The sequence below is a fragment of the Schistocerca gregaria genome, chromosome 9 (assembly GCF_023897955.1).
Source record: "Schistocerca gregaria isolate iqSchGreg1 chromosome 9, iqSchGreg1.2, whole genome shotgun sequence".
Lineage (NCBI taxonomy): Eukaryota > Metazoa > Arthropoda > Insecta > Orthoptera > Acrididae > Schistocerca > Schistocerca gregaria.
This window is the reverse complement of record NC_064928.1, coordinates 182,942,406-182,962,906: the sequence shown is the minus strand read 5'-3', so window position 1 is coordinate 182,962,906 and position 20,501 is coordinate 182,942,406. Positions and strand designations below refer to the sequence as shown.

Genomic DNA, 20,501 nt, shown 5'->3' with positions numbered 1-20,501 from the left:
ATCTCATTTTTCAGGTACGGCTTAGATTCGAGTAAATACGGTAACATACATTTTCCCACATTTAGGACCAGCTGCCATACAGCACACCAACTGGAAATTTTGTCTAAGTCATGTAGTATCTTCCTACAGTCACTCAACTTCAACACCTTACCATACACCAATGCATCATCAGCAATCCCCACACTGTACACAAAATCATTTATATAGCTAACAAGAGTGATCCTATCACACAGGATTGCCCCACTCCTGATGATGCCCTTGTCTTTGATGAACGCTTGCCGCTGAAGACAACATACTGGATTCTGTAATTTAAGAAGTCTGAGCCACTCATATCTGTGAACATATTCCATATATTCATTTGTCAACAGCCTGCAACAGGACACCATGTCAAATGCTTTCCAGAATTCTACCTGTTGCCCTTCATTCAGAATTCTCAGTAGACCATGTGAGAAAAGGGCAAGCTGAGTTTCACACAAATGATTTCTAATAACCATGCCGATTCATGGACACAAGCTTCTGTCTCAAGCAAGTTTCTTATATTCGAACTGAGAATATGTTCAGGGATTTTGCAGCAAACAGAAGTTCGGAATATTGGTCTGTGATTTTGCGGGTCCATTCTTTTCCTTTCTTATATACTGTAGTCACCTGCACTTTCTTCCAGTCACTTGGGACTTCTGCTGCAATGCTGTAAAATCGAATTGGGATTCCATATCTGGTGATCTGTTTCCTTTTAGATATTTCAGTTGCTTCTCTACACCAAGTATGCTTATTACAATACCATCCATATGGGAGTCTGTCCAAAGGTCAAATGACGGTATGTACGATTCTCTTGTATGAACTATTTCTTGAATGTGAAATTTAAAACTGGCTTTCATTTTGCTATCTTCTACTGCCACACCAGATTGGTCAACAAGGGACTGAATGGGAGCCTTTGATCAACTTTGTGGTTTTACATATGAATTGAATTTCCTCGGTTTCTCTACCAGATCTTTTGCTAAGGTGTGACATTGGTGGCAGTTGTATGCTTTGTGCATAGATATTTTCACAGATGCACAAATCTCTACTAACCTTCGCTTGTCATTTACGCCTTTCCTTCTCAACTGGGAGTGCAACAGACTGATTCCTCAGCTTCTGCCAAATTTCATGATTAAACCGCGCGCGCATGCGTGGGGGGGGGGGGGGGGGGTGTCTTTTCCATCCTTTATCCATTTACTAGGTACACATTTCACAAGTTAAATATGTAAAAAAATTAGCTTTCTTAGAAATAAAGAACATATCCACCAAGCCAGATTCCTCTTTCTTCCTAATGATTCCTAGTGTGAAGTAAAAAACAGTGCTACACACTTTTCACTTGTTAACATTCATCCATTTTGTAGGAACAGTATAGCCCTGTGTAAACACTTCTGACCACGTAATGTATTGCTGGGCAAGAACGTCTAGTAGTTCTCTCTCTCTTAGGCTGCAACTTATGTGCTGCAGTGTTGGCGACAACATTGTCCAGTTATATTGTCAGGAATATGAAATTTTTATATTTTTTGAAACATACCTTTACACCAGACCTTATCCAGCAATCAAAGTTTCAGAGACTAAAACCTCCAGCAGTCAAATGCTAAAACCTCCAGCAGTCAAATGCTAAAACCTCCAGCAGTCAAATGCTAAAACCTCCAGCAGTCAAATGCTAAAACCTCCAGCAGTCAAATGCTAAAACCTCCAGCAGTCAAATGCTAAAACCTCCAGCAGTCAAATGTTAAAACCTCCAGCAGTCAAATGCTAAAACCTCCAGCAGTCAAATGCTAAAACCTCCAGCAGTCAAATGCTAAAACCTCCAGCAGTCAAATGCTTAACTCAGGCTTAACTGTGTAAAAGCCTGACAAATTCAGTTCATTGTCCTGTTGCAAACTATGAAGTTAATGAGCTAAAAGTGAAGTTCTATTTAATGTTGGGTGAATTCTATGGGTATTGACTAAGATTTTCAGCATTTTAAAGCAAATTCTTAGGATAGGTACGGAGCCAGATTTGTGTTGCTGCAAGATGCTTTGTGTTGTTTCACAAGGCCATTACATAGTACCATTACACAGTTTTCTTTCAATTCATGAAAGGTGAATTCATGAAAGGTGAATCAAACAAAAATTCCACACTATCCACATATGATCCCATGGTATGTGTGTTCGGACATTTTTAAGACAAACAAAAACAACTATCAATTTTGACCAATATTTTGATGTGTCCTTACTGGATGTACATTACATTTTCAATGAGGTATTTATTAAAGATGAAAAGCGAAAGTGGGAAGAGAGTGAATCTCCAAATATGCTGTTTGAACTATCTTTACTCTTGTATATTTCCAAGAAAATTTATGTAAAGCTTTACCTCAACACACTAAAAATATTTGGTCTATGGAAATATGTAGACACTTAGTAACAGGCAGAACATTTATTTTGCTTAGAGCTCTTCCTCAAATATTTCAGATTCTTCATGTACAGAACCTTTAACAGAAAACACACACTTCTCCAAAAGGAATCTTCTACATTGTTTCAATAAGTTTTTAAGTACATTTCCACAAAAGTTACAGCCAGTTAACCATAAATACTATGTCCTTTAAAACAAGTATATTAAATCTGTCTGTCAAGACTGAGGACAGCTTCCAGTGGTACTTTTCAATGATTCCAATCAGGAAATTTGTACTATTTAATAAGGAGTACAATACATTACTATTTCACACTATACAAATGCCACACAGGTTTAAGATGCAATAATCTTTATTGACAAATTAACCTATTCTTATGAATTACAATAAAAAGGAATCACCAACTAACGAGCTGAAGTGTATAAATGCACAATAAGCAACAAGAAAAAGAATTGTGTGTTAATAAAAGTTTTACCAGTTAAAGCTATGTATATTTATATTCACTTTAAATATTTTTCGTAATTTGCTATGCAACCGTACAGTAACGAGGATTCCAAATGTTATCTGAAACAAAGAAGAAAATTACATTAAATTCATTACACAATTTAAGAGGTTCAACTGTAAAAATTTGAAAGACCCCAGAACAGAAACTTTCAGTAGACATGTTTGACTAGTTAAAACTGTACCAGTTCACCTAATCCAGCTGCAGATACTGGGAACACAATTACACCTCACAAACTGCTTTAGAGCTTAGCTTTTGAGAGGAACTAATGGCAAGCTGAAACTTTTACTTGTTGTAAGGCACAAGTGCCAACTCATTTCCTGCAAAAATCAGTGTCTTGGTTAGAGAGTCCTGTACACAGTTCTAACCTGTGAAGATGAAGATCTGTAAAATAAAACTACAATTCCGTCCATGAAGGCCTTATTGAAATGGGAGAGAGAGTAAATAAAACAGCAACTACCTACTTAAGAATTTTGTTAAGTATCTAATAGAAAGCCAATGCTTTTGAGAAAGAAGAAAATGCATACAAATTTCACTCACTAGAACTCTCTTCATTCCACATGAATATTCTGGGACATTGTCTAGATGTGAAATATTTCTACAGGACAATCTCGCAAAACTGCATATAACATGCTACAGTTCATGTCTGCATGAACAACAAACTAGATGCGCAGTAGGCCCCACTTCCCAGACACGGTGCCACCGAATGAAGCAATATCTAACTCTGGGAGAACATATTTGAAGTTGAAAATGCAATCAGTAGACAGCAATGGCAAAGTTCTTCGCAGTCTAATTTGTAGTGATTGCAAAAGTCTACCAGTTCACAGAGAAAAGAAGCTGTGCTAGGTGCATCATTGAAACTAAAATCCACATTGAAACAAGGGGCCAAAGCAACTGGTGTATCATGTAATTCCATTTGGCAAACAAGAGGATTGATCTGAGTCCAGGCAGATGAATCTGGACATTTTCAACACCTTATAAGGAAAGGCCATGAATATCTTGGAAGGCCAGTTTAGACAGACATTTCGACATTTGCCGCATGGTGAATATTTCTACAGTTCAAATGAAAGATGACCCATTTTAAAGTAAATTCATACAAAGTTACAAAGATTAATAATTTTGAAGAAACTATAACACTCTACAATTTAGTTGCAAGAAGATGGCAAATAACCAATGAAATCTCCAGGAACAAAGTGGTACAAGACCAAAACACACTGCTTACTTAAAAAGTGCGAGTAAAGACGAGCCATCCAATTGTTGTATGACAACTGTGAACATATCTCATTCACATAGACATCTTAAGCGTGGTGTGACAATTTACTACAGAGCCTCTTTAAACCTGTTTCAGAAGGAAACAACATCCATGCAAAAACTTCTTAAGGCATCATAGATCAAGACACAGATGGCACTGATCCCAAGTTCCGATGCATTTTGGTGTCTCTGAGGTCATGGGGTAAATTGCTGGGCCTGTGTTAAGCAGATTGCTGCATTGCTCTCTGCTCGGGAGTGAAGTGACAAGCTGTACCGACAGACTTGCACATGGGACTCATCTGATTTGGTAAGACTTAATTTTGTCTGTTTTGGTTAATGGTTACTATCAGACTACATTCTGCTGGATTGCATGCACTCATATGGTTTTTTAAAAAACAGGGGTGAGAGTGTCGTGTGCGCGTCGTTTAATTATTAGAGGCAGTTATTTTTGTGCCTGAGGCAGTCACGTTGAGGTGCTCTCAGGGAACATTAAAGTCACATAATCTAACTGGACCTGTCCTCTGTTTTAGAAGCATGTGAAAATAGGTTGGCATGATACAAGGCTATGAAGGAACAGGCAATGTTTGAGTCTAGTGGTTTAACATACTGGTGGGAACCCTGTATCCCATCAGTGCTGTGGAAACTCTCCTGAGGTGTCACCAACAGAGGATAGTGGTTGACAATCCACGCTCCATTTGTCACTGGAATGACAGAGTGTACACACAGATGAGAAGAAAATTTCCAGATTTTCCTGGTGAAAAAACACTTAACCACTGTCTGTTTAGTTTTAGGGCACAAAAACAACTAGGGTCATATGCGCCCACGTCAAAACTGTGAGAGACAAAGAAGAGTTAAAAAATGACTACACATCACTTTTGATCAACTGAAGAGAAGATAGCTAAAAACAGGGATGCAGGCAAAAGTCTCAAACATGCCATAGAGAAATGGCAACCCAGAACTAAAATTTAAATGGCCTTCGCCATATTGCTATGGTGGACAAAAACTAAAACATGGCCAAGTCTTTTGCCAAAATGGCCAATAACTAACATGGAAAACCCAAACAGGAATGTAAATGGTTAAAAAATGGGTGTTCTGTCATGAAATGAAGGACAGTTAAAAGTTGGGCACAATGCATCACTTTAATTGTGATGCCTAATAAAGTAGTGCCATATATGCAACTTGGTTAAAATGACTACTTCGTGGCAGAATGGCCAAAAGGAGGTCATCCAAGTTACTGAGAGGCTTGGAGCTTATTCCTGGGAAGGGAGGACCAGTGGTGATGCCAATGTGACACCACCTCCTGACGGATGGCAACACGGGGATCACTGGAGGGAATATAACAACTAGTGTGCTGAGGTAGGAGATCTGCAGCCTTGGCAGCAGCATCAGTAACCTTGTTTCCTGTCCGACCGACATGACCAGGAACCCACATAACTGCACAGTCGACCCATCAAGAGTGACAAAATGCCAGTTTTCCTCGACTCATTTCAATAAGGTATAGATGGTGTACAGCACACAGAGGCTTTGAAGGATGCTGATAGAGAGTGAGCAGATGACAATTGAAAAGCCTGTGTCACTGGATGTACTCTGTGACTTCTGCTGTAAATACTGCACAGTGTGCCTGAAGCCAATACCGGGAAATGTGTGCCAATGACAAAGTCACACCCTACACCAGTCAGTCCGTGGACCATCATTGTACACTTTGTTTCAACCCTCCTGAATTTGATATTTATTTTTTGATCAGGAACCTTTTTCTGAATACTACTGACCACAGCTCTCAGTCTGATACTTCAGGGTACCCACCGTCTCCAGCACTTGTGCCTGACACAGTGAAAGACTGTACGCCATTCAAATTTTAAGGACACACAGACTGGCATGAACTTTATAAATTACATAGACTAGCTGTTGTCGGAGATCCTGAAAGCCATTAACTTTGTACTGGTCAATATGTAATTTTCAGTCTCCCCAGGGACAACAAACATCAAGGTGTGAGGCGTATCCACACACTGTTCTCAGTGAACTGCTAGGGAGCCTCTGAAAATGACCATGGAACATGCAATAACTATGCGTCCTTTTGTGACATCAGCAACTACAACTAACATCAAATCTTACGCAGCCCCTTTATAGAAGTGGCTAATTGTCAATGAAGGCTCAAAGTGACCTATTCTGCATTGTGTAATGGGAAACACAAGTTCTGAACATTGTTTTAAAAATGAATATTCATTGTATTCATATGGAGAAATGTCTATATCAAGCACTGGTTTCTATTAGATGTGAAGTATTAAGTGATGACAGAGCACAGAATACAAGTCCAGTGATCAATACAGTGACACAAAATCATGGTTGAAGAGAGAAATCAACAGCCAATAGTGTTTCATTAGGGAAAAACTGCAAGTGTTGATCCCTCGCAGTGTCTACCGGTGTGCCGCCTGAGAGGATCACTAAGCTTTAACGGAATGTGCATTGCTACAACATTTATACACTCTACTGCTGTCATGAGATGCAGACAACAGAAGATCTGCTTCATAATGGTTTTCCAGTAAACACCACACACTTATTAGGGCTACCAGTTACCCTTGGGAGATGGGAATAGAACTGTACACTGCTTTTTTGGAGGCAGGTGGAATGGCTGTATTAACTCTCGGCACTAAAGACTGTCTCGACACTGTCTGTCAGGCCTCTAGACATCCACTGAGCAAAGTACACTTCCCACACCATTCACTGCAGTGTGCAAATAAGGTAGGAAGGGAAATTTTGGAAAGTAATTTGGATCACTGGTATCTTGGTCTCTTCAGTGATGAGGGCAAGACTTTAATATTACTGTCTGAGAAGAGTGTTGAGGCAAGCTGGCATGACATACGTATGTATTGGGCATGCAGCCCCCCAAGTTTATCATGGAAGTTCATTTGTGACATTTTGGGTCAGTACCATATACAGGAGATTAACTTCTCTCAGCACTATTGAGCGCCATCTGAGATCTGTCCAATATCTGGACAGGATCCTCAGACATACCATTCAGCACCACAATCTACAGATTAGTCTTTCAAGGTGACAGTGCACATTAAATCCACCTCCAGGTGGTATACCAAATTGTGCTACACGTCTGAAAATTATTTCGAGCAGTTAGTTCACGAGAACAATAAATGGCTGTAAAAACACACCTGACCTCTTAGCAACAAATAATCCTGAGCTAATAACAAGCATCAAAACTGATACAGGGATTGGTGAACACAGGGTTGTCTTAACAAGATTTAATACTGTAATCCCCAAATCATCCAAAGATAAGCAAAAACCATACCTATTCAAAAAAGCAGATAAAAATTCACTTGACATCCTCCTGAGAGAATCTCCACTCATTCCAAATTAATAACTTAAGTTTAGACCAGACGTGGCTTGAACTCAAAGAAATATCGGCAGAAATTGAGATTTCTACCAAATAAATAAACAACAGAGCTGGTCCTCCTTGGTACACAGAGCGGGTTAGAACACTGTTGCAAAAGCAACGAAACAAACATGCCAAATTTAAACAGATGCAAAACCCAAAATTGGCTATCTTTTAAAGAAGCTCAAAATTTAGCGCGGACTTCAATGCGAGATGCTTATAACAGTTTCCACAATGGAAACTTAATCTCTAAACCTGGCAGAAAATCCAAAGAGATTCTGGTCGTATGTGACGTGTTAGCGGCAAGAAACAACCAATACCTTCTCTGCGAGATAGCAATGGAGATAATATTGCAGACAGTGCTGCCAAGGCAGAGTTACTAAACACAGCCTTCTGAAATGCCTTGACAAAACACGACAAAGTAAATATTCCAGAATTTGAATCAAGAACAGCTGCCTACATGAGTAACATAGAGGTAAATATCCTTTGAGTAGTGAAGCATCTTACATCACTTAAGAGAAGCAAGTCTTCTGGTGCAGACACTATACCAATTAGGTTCCTTTTGGAGTATGCTAATGCATTAGTTCCATACTTAATCATATACAGCTGTTCGCTTAACGAAAGATCCGTACCGAAAGACGGAGAAATTGCACAGGTCACACCAGTATTCAAGAAAGTTAGTAGGAGTAATCCACTTCAATTACAGGCTCGTATCGTTAACATCGATATGCAGCAGGATTTTGGAACATATACTGTGTTCTAACATTATGAATTACCTCTAAGAAAACAGTCTACTGACACACATTCGACATGGGTTTAGAAAACATTGTTTCTGTCAAACACAACTAGCTATTTACTGATTTCAGACTAATTCTGTATTTATGGATTTCCAGAAAGCTTTTGGCACTTCACCACACAAGCGGCTTGTAGTGAAATTGCATGCTTATGGAATATCGTCTCAGTCTCACACAGTTCGTAGTAAATGATGGAAAGTCATTGAATAAAACAGAAGTGATTTCTGGCGTTATAGGCCTTTTGCTGTTCCTTATCTACATAAACGATTTTGGAGACAATATGACCAGGCGTCTTCAGTTGTTTGCATAGGACACTGTCGTTTATCAACTAATAAAGTCATCACACAATCAAAACAAACTGCAAAACTATTTAGAAAAGATACCCGATTGATGCAAAAATTGGCAGTTGACCCTAAATAATGAAAAGTGTGAGGTCATCCACACGAGTGCTGCAAGGAATTAAACTTCCGTTACACGATAAATCAGTCTAGTCTAAAAGCTGTAAATTCAACTAAATACCTAAGTACTACAATTACGAACAACTTAAACTGGAAAGAAGACTGCCTACACTATACTTGTACGACCTCTGCTGCACGATGTGGGATCCTTACCAGATAGGACTGAAGCAGCACATCGAAAAAGTTCAAAGAAGGGCAGCACGTTTTGTGTTATCGTGAAATAATGGACAGTGTCACAAAAATGATACAGGATTTGGGCTGGACATCATTAAAATAAAGGAGCTTTTCATTGTGACAGAATCTTCTCACAAAATTCCAATCACTGAATGCGAAAATATTGTGATGACAGCGACCTACATAGGGAGAAATGATCAGCATGATAAAATAAAGGAAACCAGAGCTCGTACAGAAAGTTATAAGGGTTCGTTCTTTCCGCACATGTACAAGATTGGAATAACAATTGTGAACGTGATTCGATGAACCCTCTGCCAGGCACTTAAATGTGATTTGCAAAGTATCCATGTAGATGTATAAGACACCTTCCTCCTGGAGAGAGAAGTAAGCAGTTTAAACAAGAAGAGAATAGAAGCTTTTTAAGTGAGGTTTTACAGAAGAGTGCTGAAGATTAGGTGAGTATATCTAACAGCTAGTAAGGTACTGGATCGAGCTTTGGAGAAAAATTTGGCACAACATGATTGAAAGAACAGATTAGTTGATAGAGCACAATGAGGCATCAAGGAATTTTCAATTAGGTACTGAAAAGAAAGTGAGGGGGTGAAAACTAAGGAGAGACCTTTAGACACGAGTATAGTGAGCAACTTCAAATGGATGTAGTTTAAAGTAATTATGAGGACTGCACTGGACCAAGTAGCACGGACAGCTGCATCGTATCAGCCTTCAGACAGATGACACCTGTAAATAACGAAAACTGAACCTCTTGCTAACTTCGGAACTCCAAAATCTTTCAGGAGAAACTAAAAACCAGTTCTTACAGCATCAAGTTACTGGTGTTTACTAAAGATTTAATTTAGTTACATGTAATCAGTGAATATGCTTACCGAATTATATTGCATCAATATCAAGGTCGTCTCCTTCCTCCTCTGATTCTTGTGCTGCAGCTACAGGCTTCTGCACTGGTTTCGGCTGCTCCTTCAGGGGTGATGCCTTTGCACGGTCATCGTATTCAATCTGGTGAAATGAAAAATTTATAAGATTAAATTTGCTAAAAGGAGAAACCTGCTCATCAGATTGGTCTCTGGCAGACACGCACCTCCAAGTCATCTTCCTCCTCCTCATCGCTCTCACTCTCCTCCTCTTCTGCCTCGCGCAACCAACGGATGAATGGTTCTGCACGCTCATGGATCTCGTGGCTCAGTTCTTTGCTCACGTATTTCTTGCTTTCCTTGCCTGCCCACTCCAACAGAACCTTTTCTTCCAAGATATCAGCATCGTAGAATAGCTGCAGGTTAAGAAATTGCCAAACATTACAGCAGCACTGAAAATCTTAAGCTAAATTTACAGGGATGGTGGGAGCAATCCATGCCAAATGAACCAATTTCAAGAAAGCTGGCACACGACCGTCAATGAATTTGCTGAAATTGTGTGAACATTTCCACTTGTTCCCAGTGAACGTTGGTAAAGTTTTACTTCCCCAATATCATACTTTTAGAGATTAGCCATTTGTTTGAGCCAATAGCACAGCTATCAATGCACCCTTAAGTCTTCGGCAACTTTGAGACGTAATATCTCTGGCAACATTTACTTGAAAGAAAATTAGACCACCTTGTACAGCTTTTTACACTCTCTGCAGGAGAAAAAAATAATGAAGATGGGGAAATTTTCAGACAGATAATTCGAAGCAAAGTCAGCCAGACACACACTTGAGATGGAATTGGGTTTCAGTGACTTTTTGTCTAAAGAAGATTATCTGAATTTTATGCTATGTTTAGCCCACTGATTTAATTGTAAATGGTAACTACCTGGAAAGCAGAAATGTTTGACTTAATTTCGTACATCATAACTGATGCTTTTGGGAAGCCTGCAAGTGTATTACTGATTATTTAAATAATGAAACAATGCACCATGTTTACATTTTTTCATGCACAGCGTGACATGTTTTAGAAATTTATTCTCATTATCAAGTGCAAATATTTATACAAGTATTTTGTGTGATTTTTGCATACATGCAGATCTGTCACTCTTGCACTGTAGTCTTTGACATCATCCATTATCCAATATATATATATATATATATATATGGTATTGTGTTTCATTAGCCAAGGAGGTTAATTTAAACAAAAAACAGCAGTTCAAGGAACACAACAGCACCAACTAGAGCTAGAACTAGCCATCCATCCCATATAATGAAAATTTTTTAAATTCAAGTAATGCAAAGGTGTCATGACGATCACGACAATCTTAGAGCTGTGCATGTGCAGTGGAGAGTTTGAAAACTGTAGTGATTGGCCATAACACACATATGAATGAACGTAGTTATTTTCCTCAACCTCCACATTGAGTAGAGCTTGGCAGCAGCACGAATTGTTCCAACTTACTGATTCGGATCAGCTGAGTAGAGCACCCTAGTGTCAAGAAACTTAACACACAAAGGTGGTAAACATTGCTTGAAGGCCCACTTCCCGACAGTGTTACTTATATCAGTTGAATCAATCTCTTCTCCAACAACACTGATAGGTAAAGCACACAACGTGGGAAAATTATAAATATTTTCATGCAAAATCAGGTGCAAACTGACATTGTCAATGTGGAAACTTTGTTGAGAGTGAAAGAAATTTTGTGAATGGCAGAACATGTAAATTCAGAAATTTAAGTTGTTTCATTACCAAGGCACTGGAAATCATGGTAGTAAAATTCTTGTACAACAGCTGCAACATTTAACTGTCTTCGCATTTCACACCTTTGTCACATTGTGTAAGTTGTGGTACTTTGTCATGTTTTTGGACATAACTCGTGGGAGAATTGAATATGTCTGCTGTGCAATGCTATTGACATTTGAGTACACCATATTTTGTTTTCGCATATTCTGTGGTTTACGTAGAAATTTCTGTACTTACAGAAAATCTTACACCCTACTTACCCTGAGTATAAGACAACCACCCGCTCCCCTTTTTTAAAGGCTCCTTGAGAAAAATTATTTTAAACGTATTCCGACTAATCAAAATTACATACCTTTATTCATGTAAGGGATCTCTCTAAAAAGTTAACATTAGAACTAAGCCAAATTTATGGCACTTTTCGATTGTTCACATTTTGATAGTAGGAGAAACAAATGATAAATGGTAGATTAATTTGCAGACCATTATCTTTTTCTATCTCTTAATTATTAACTCTTGTCTGTGGCATCACTATTTTTATAGAGTCATTGTCACAAATATTTGGCTGTTTCGGTGGGACCAGAGAACACTGCTTTTCCTACCAAATGCTTTCAAGCACATCTGCCCGCCACACTCACACTGGCTGCTTGGAACCGGAAGATGCCACACCCCATTCCGTTCCCATCAGACGTCTTACGATCACTGACAACATTACAGCACGAAAAACTTTTACAGTCTCCTGCAAAAGTGAGTATTAGTATTCAGTAATTGTTAATTTTTTTTGACAATTAAGACTACAAATGGATTCAGGTTAACTGCAGTTTAAACATGGTAGATTCTCCTAAAAAGCAAAAGTATGTGGTATACATTCCCATGGTTGGCACCACAACAATTTCCTGTCCACTCACTGCTCCACTCCCTACACTCGCCGTAGTTCCCACCCAAACTAGTATCACAGTTCATCCTATAATCCTTCTGTAGGAATGTGCTTGAGCAGCTGCGAAACTGCAGTATCTTGTAGGGTGAAACTCTTGTCTAACAAAAGCAACTACATAATTGAAAGATCAAGGACTGGACTGGACTGGACTGGACTGGACTGCAATTGTGAACTTTCACTCTTTCCGCAATCTACTCATGCTACTTTAAAATAGGCTTATAAACCATGACCTAGGTTGTGCACTAACATTGATAAAATATGTGAAAAGGTGTTTGCTTAGTTCAACCAAAAAAACCCACAACACTCAACCAAAAAAACCCACAACACTCAACCAAAAAAACCCACAACACTCAACCAAAAAAACCCACAACACTCAACCAAAAAAACCCACAACACTCAACCAAAAAAACCCACAACACTCAACCAAAAAAACCCACAACACTCAACCAAAAAAACCCACAACACTCAACCAAAAAAACCCACAACACTCAACCAAAAAAACCCACAACACTCAACCAAAAAAACCCACAACACTCAACCAAAAAAACCCACAACACTCAACCAAAAAAACCCACAACACTCAACCAAAAAAACCCACAACACTCAACCAAAAAAACCCACAACACTCAACCAAAAAAACCCACAACACTCAACCAAAAAAACCCACAACACTCAACCAAAAAAACCCACAACACTCAACCAAAAAAACCCACAACACTCAACCAAAAAAACCCACAACACAACCAAAAAAACCCACAACACAACCAAAAAACCCACAACACTCAACCAAAAAAACCCACAACACTCAACCAAAAAAACCCACAACACTCAACCAAAAAAACCCACAACACTCAACCAAAAAAACCCACAACACTCAACCAAAAAAACCCACAACACTCAACCAAAAAAACCCACAATTGGTTCAATTGACATTCTATACTAAGCCATTGCATGGGTCGAAGTTGCACATTTATTCTACAATTACGTCTTGAGATAAAGGTATCTTAACTTCACGTTTTTGTATTCATATGAAAATTGCTTAACAAATATTTTATTATATCACTTAAGAGTAACATAAGTTGTAAAAGATGGCCTAGTTTTGCTTCTTTCAAGAAAATATTGCCAGAGGCATGTATCAAAGTTCTCAGAAATGCGAACGAGCACTGTTTTAATCTGTGCAATGGTGGGCCAAAGAAGTGACTCTCCCCTTAAGTACTGATATGGTGATTGTGCAACTTTAACAGTGTTTATTGGGAATACGTATAAATATTCACACAAAATATTCACACAAAATATTGTCAAGAACCCCCGAGTCATGCAGGAACCTCTAGACCATCTGCCATGGAATGACCCAACAACAACAATGAACAAGTCACTCAAAATAACATATTGAACATACAAGTCAATGCATATAAACTGTGGGTGAATGACCACATTCAGACTTCTGGCATCACAACGAGGCGCTAAAAGAGAGGGATGTCACAAAAAGCAACTAGCTAACTTAGCAAAAACTATGGCGCGTATAAAAGAAAGCTGCTAGCACATCATAGTAGGTTGGACTGTGGAGAATGTTCAGAACTAAAGTAAATTCACAATGAAATCAATGTACAAATGCACTTCATTAAAGACTTAAGTAATTAAAATAATCAGATACAGCCTTAAGAAACAACTACAGAGAGCTGTTGGCAATGACACACGTCAACCCACAATCTCATTTCCAGGCTGCCCAATCTTCAGGAAATAATATTGAACATTCAATAAAGAATACTCACACCATTAGAGGCCAATATGAAAAATACATTTGGGCACTGGATGTTCCCAGTACATGGTATACAACATACCTGGCAGTAGAGAACAAAGCTACTGTTATTTAAAATCAATACACCACCACTGCAGAGACCAATATTGCACAGCAGGCAGAGAGATGGAGTGTGTCTAAGTGACAAGGCTGTCCCACACACAGCCAACAACTGACAGTATGAGGTAGATTCAACTGAGACCTATGGTGTCTCCAGATCATTACCTCACAACTACGGAGTTGTTTCGAATTCCAATATACGGCAATGCCAATGACTAACGAGATACACTATGTGTGGAGTTACCTGTTTCCCACAAGATATGAACTGAGAATTTGATACCCAAGATGGTTTGTTGGGGAATAATGGACCAAACAATGAGGTCATCAGTTAATCCACAAGTGGTACATCCAAAAGCAGATAGGTTCGCTGCAAACATTTTCTGATCTAATCGGGATATACGTAACAGTAAGAGAAAAGGCTGGAAACTTAATAGATATCTTTTGTACTTTCAACAATAAAAGCAAGATGAAGGGAAGAAAGAAGTCTGCTGGGGGTCACCCCTGGGGAAGACTGCATTCAACATGAACTAGTCATGAGCACCCATTACTTGTAAATTGGGTACGGCAGAAAGGAAGCAAAATAATCTATAAGTTATTACAACAGTGTAAAAGAGAGATGAAAGAGTAATGTGGTCAAGGAGGTAGGGCCAGGTAATTAAGAAGAAAATATATTTTATTGGAAAATTGTCATTTAGTATTTGTTAATTAGCATTACTATTCAGAAAAGTTATGTCTAGCAATGATCGAACAAGTATCCTCGCAACTTTAAGACTAGACTAACACCACTACACACGGCCCTTTTTAACAAAAAGCTCTGAAGCTCTTACACTTAACATTCTGATCATCTTGTCTTCCAAGTGTTTTGGGGACTTGCATGATGGCTTTAGAAGGGAGATGTCTGAGCACCATCATTTAAAACCTTTAAGTATGAAGGCACTGCAAGAGGGCCAATTCTTAAGCTGTCTCCCTGTATGAGATGTAGCAGGCAGCCAAATGGCTATCGCAATTGAATACTCGAGGCTCTCAAGAATTGGTCATATCAAATTCCTGGTTCTGTGACTGAGGCAATTGGACCAGAATGCAGTCAACGTTCCGCCGAAGTTCGGCACATGACACTACTCAAGTGTCCCACAAGAGTCTTCGCCCTACTGCACGTGGGGTTTCACTAGAGGCCCTACCATGAACAATTTCCGAGGATGTTGGTATTTTGCCTCAGGAAGAAGACTGGAGCAGTGGACTGAAGGACACTTGTAATGGTTTCTGGCCAAGACATTACCAACTTTACTACTACTACTACTACTACTACTACTACTACTACTATTATTATTATTATTATTATTAGAATAAACTGCAGAACTTTATGATAAGAAAAGTTAATGGAGAGAAGAATAAATGAACAACTGGTACACAGCAGGATTAGCTAAAGTACTGCAAAGAAATAACTAGAAGAGAGCCATATGTTTTATTACTATACTTTCCCATCCACGTGATGGAGAAGACATGACTAATTTGACTGTAGACAAACTTCAGTGGGAGTCTCTCAGTAATGTATCAGCAAATACAGAGCTCACATACGGCTACAAATTGTCAAGAAAAACTGATTTTACTGAATACAGCAAGTAAGGAAATGAAAGGAAAGGAATATGGCAAGAACAAAATGGAAGTAAAAATGAACTAAGTTATAATTTATCCAAGAATTAGGCAACTACACATATGTGTCTTAAACAAGTTCATAATTTTGTTGGGTGAGGATCACAGTCAAATTTTAAAGGTCACTATTGTCATTTTTGACTGTTTAAATTACTTTATTTATAAACTGAAACTGCAATTTCAGCATCTGAGATATTTTTAAGTTTAACACTTTTATACTTTGGATTTCTAAATAGACACAGGAAACTGACTACAAATTGTCTCAAAGGCTTGAAATTGTAGTAATGGAGTTCATTACAGTAATTTTAGCAGTCAAAGGAGATGACGGTATTCATTAAACAAGAAATCTGTACTTGTTTAAAAAACTTAAGCAAATTTTCTTATGGCAAATCGATCGTCTATTTTTTGTGTATAGCATAGATAGTCTAATTTCAATTTAACACTCCACTTATGCTGATCTACATACTAATTAACACTGAAGGTTGAAAATTTTACACGTTATGAAGTCTTGATCATCCTAAAAAGCACAAAATGTTTTGTGAGGGCCATTCAATAAGTAAAGGAACACTTTTTGCCTGAAAGCAGGTTGGTTTTATTCAAGATTCCAATATGCCATGCTATTCCTCACTTTCAGCTATTCCACCCCATTTTTCACAATCTTCATTCAATGTGAGAGCCTTACACCACCTTACAGGGAGGGTCCGTATGTCCACATGGTACCATTGTACTTCTCGACATCAGAGCCGAATTCTTGCTGCATCAGTAACCTCTGTTTACCACAGCGTGAATCTTTCATTGGTCCAAATAGGTGAAAGGCCAGAGAGAGAGAGAGAGAGAGAGAGAGAGAGAGAGAGAGAGAGAGAGAGAGAGAGAGAGAGAGAGAGAGAGAGGGGGGGGGGGGAGGGGGTGCATTTGTGATCTGTTGTTCAGCTCGAATGAGAGTAAAAATGTTCCAATATTGCGTGGCCAATCAGCACACAGGTTTGCATGACCTTGTTGTGATAAACCTTGCCCAACAATGCAGCATTCTTTTGTTCACTGTCAGAAACCCTCTGAAATTCTGGAAGTGCCTATGAATATCTGAATCTAGTTTTCCAGAAAGGGTGGTGGGGGAGGGGGTGGGGGTGCACAAAGTGGAACAGTCACCCTAGATGACAATGACAGCTTTCTGCTTGCAACACACCTTTTTTGAAGGTTAAGTAAAGTGCTCCATCCACTGGAACTTCATCAAACTAAAGAGCTGAGGCAGGAATAATCCTCTTATGTCCCACAACAAATTTTGCATTTTTTTCAACTGAAACTGACTGACTGAGGGAAAAAAAAGTGTTGCATTAGTTATTGAACGACACTCTTACTATAAGCCATTTTTCCAGAATGATTGGCCTGTTACATTTGACATTCCACCTACCAATTTTTACTATAAATAAAAGCAGCACACACAAGATATAAATTACATGAATTTTTAAAGGTGTAACAAATTATTTTAAGTTCCATATAATACCAATTAAAATATTTATAGATCAGTTTGTTCAACCGATGGAAAAGCCGGAATGGAATAATGACAATATTATGAGAAGTGTAGTTGCTACTCGCCATATATCAGAGATGCTGAGTCACAGATCGGCACAACAAACAGACTGTCAAACTTTTCGGTGAAACACGCCTTCAGACTATCTGCACCCCGTCCGCCAACACACACACACACACACACACACACACACACACACACACACACACACACACACGACGTGTGTGTGTGTGTGTGTGTGTGTGTGTGTGTGTGTGTGTGTGTGTGTGTGTGTGTGTGTGTGTTTTTTTTTAGATATATATTTTTATATATATATATATATTTGTTCTGACAAAGGCCAGTTTGGCTGCAAGATTTGTTTAAGTCTTTTGTTGTGCCTTTCTGCGACTCAGCATCTGAGGTATATTGTTGATTAGTGACTATTCTTTCCATAATATAGTTTGTTCAACCTAATGTTTTTGCTATTGTCCCAATGCTTTCTGTAACTTTCTTACATCTTTTGTGTAAAAGAAGAGGAACAGAAGGTTTACACACTAAATTCTCCATATGTTAACTGATTTTGTTGAGATGAATTTGCTCAGAATGCAATACGTAATCTGATGCTGAAGCTGCTCTGGAATGCAACACTCAACCAGTGATAATTGAAGTAAAAATACTAAATTTTTCTGTAAAAGAAATTGCAACCACTATCAATCACTTACATTAACATCTATTTTAGCAACCCTAGATCCCATACCAAGAGTTTTAACACAAGCCGTTTTCAAGAGTTGCAGATGTAATATGTAACTATTAATAATCAAACTGGAACATACCTTTAGTATGCCAGACACTTTCGGTAAGAGGGCATCTTTGTGTAATCCTATGACTTGTTCAATGCCGCCAAGGAGGTACTTCTGGGCCTTGTGATCATCATGGGTAAAACGAAGAAAAAGCACGCGGTGTTTTTTAATCTGAAAGCAGTAAATAACTTTAAAATAATTAATACACATCATCTTACATATTCATTCAGATTTTCTGTAATTTTACACTTTGCCCATCTTTCAACTACATGAAAACTGTGCACTCTTACTGCCCTAAATACTTAAATACAAATAATTCTCATGGAATGTGAAAACAAGTCTGTTAAAGTGTTTAATTACTTTCATTCTAGACACAAACAATATCAGTCAGCTGCTAAAATATCTACCATTAAGTACTCTAGTAGCGTCAAATACATACACCTTACATTTCAACCTTATTCCAAATGGAGTATGATTCTGTCCACTCCACTCTGTACATATTTATGCAAAGAACCAGAGGAGGAAGAGGGGGGGGGGGAGGAGGAGGAGCCTACCTTTGATTTAAAAGAAATGTGTTTATGACACTCAGTAAAAAAAAAATAGTTAGCCGACTTGGAAAAACTTTACACATATTCATTTTCTTTATTTATAAGAATAGTTCACACAAAATGATGCATACCTGGTAGTTGACCAAAGTAGTGTCACACAGCTTTTAAGCACCCACACATTGTCAAAGTTCGGTCACACTCATTCAAGAACTGATGTTAGAGAAATTTCACTGGAAGTGAGAATTTCAGACAAATGCATCGCATAAGATATTTCTCTAAACAACAAGAAAAAGTTAAGTAAGAAGTAGGTAATGAGTTTGCCCCTCAGTACGACCCTTCTCCCGTCAACCTTACATATTTACATTCGATGCAATAATACAGGGGAAACATGTGTAAAGTCATTGTGTCATGCCTGGAACCACAGAAAGATATATCTGTCAGCAACATGTAGGTTTGAACATTTCAGTTCTTCAGTTGGCACAGTTGTGTTGGAGATGGTAGGCTGTTGCCTTTCTTCGACCTACATTTCCGAGAAATGTGGCCATTAGGTAGAATTATCATCTAGGGCTCTGCTGAGCAGTCCCACTGTAGCAGCTACGCATGATCGGAAAACTTACTACAGTTGGTCCTACTTTCTGAATGTTTTTCAGCTTTAAGTTGACGGTTTGCAATTCACTGAATTAATGAGAATACATGTGAGCTGGTGCAGATCTGAACATCGACAGAGAGCTATTGGCATCAGGGAAGGATGGACAGTTTAAAAGAGGCGGGAAGGGACCAAACTGCTAGGTCATCAGTCCCTTGTTCCGAAGAAAATGCCATACGGGTGAGAATAAAGCAACGAGACTGACAACCCAAAATGGAATGAAAGGAAAAATCACAATAATGGAAGGGCAACAAACACTTAGATAAAATGGAACAAGAAAACCACAGAAATGCAAGAAACAGGTAGAAGAGGTTAAAACAAGAAAGGTTACCACAGCTGGCTGACAACGAGGCTAAAAAGGAAAAGCCAGCCACTCAGCAACACATTAAAGCCTCCACCCTAAAAGCACACGGACAAAGGACACGTGCTAAAATTTAGATCAAATGATAAAACCGAACCTTACCAATAAAACATAAAACTGTATCAGCAGACAAAGTTTTTTCAGATAAAATTAGCAGCAACAAGTACGGTAGCCCAAGATTTGATCGCAGGGCAATCTATGTGGGACAGTGCACCAGAATGTGGGCCACTGTCAACCAGGCACCACACCGACACTGAGGTGAGGTGAGTCTTTACAGTGCAGGACATAGCCGAGGATCGCCAAAGTGTGGCCAATGTGGAACTGGCAGAGAACCACAGAGTCCCTGCAAGAGGCCCACACGGAGGACTTCCACACATTCATTGTCTCCTTAATGGCACGCAGTTTAGTGTGCATACTGATGTTATGCCATTCTATCTCCCAAACCCAAAAACCCTTGCGGCTTAATACTGAATGCAGGTCAGTTTCAGATGTGCCAGTCTCCAAATGTGGTTTCCATGTAGCCTGTCGGCAAGTTCATTGCCCAGGATTCCAACGTGACCTGGGGT

The 20,501-nt window shown here is 38.9% G+C and overlaps 1 protein-coding gene across 3 annotated transcripts in view; it reads right to left on the bottom strand.

Annotated features, from left to right (window-relative positions):
• Nucleotides 1-2,418: 2,418 nt before the first annotated feature.
• The window catches only part of LOC126291757 (eukaryotic translation initiation factor 5), a 107,773-nt gene continuing 89,690 nt past the window's right edge, over nt 2,419-20,501 (bottom strand). For all 3 annotated transcript variants that reach the window (XM_049985438.1, XM_049985439.1, XM_049985437.1), the window contains 4 exons: nt 18,414-18,551; nt 10,065-10,253; nt 9,853-9,982; nt 2,419-2,971 (listed from right to left, as the gene is read on the bottom strand). In XM_049985438.1, the coding sequence (XP_049841395.1) occupies nt 9,857-9,982; nt 10,065-10,253; nt 18,414-18,551 (453 nt within the window). In that variant the 3' untranslated portion in view covers nt 2,419-2,971; nt 9,853-9,856. The remainder of the gene's footprint in view (nt 2,972-9,852; nt 9,983-10,064; nt 10,254-18,413; nt 18,552-20,501) is intronic.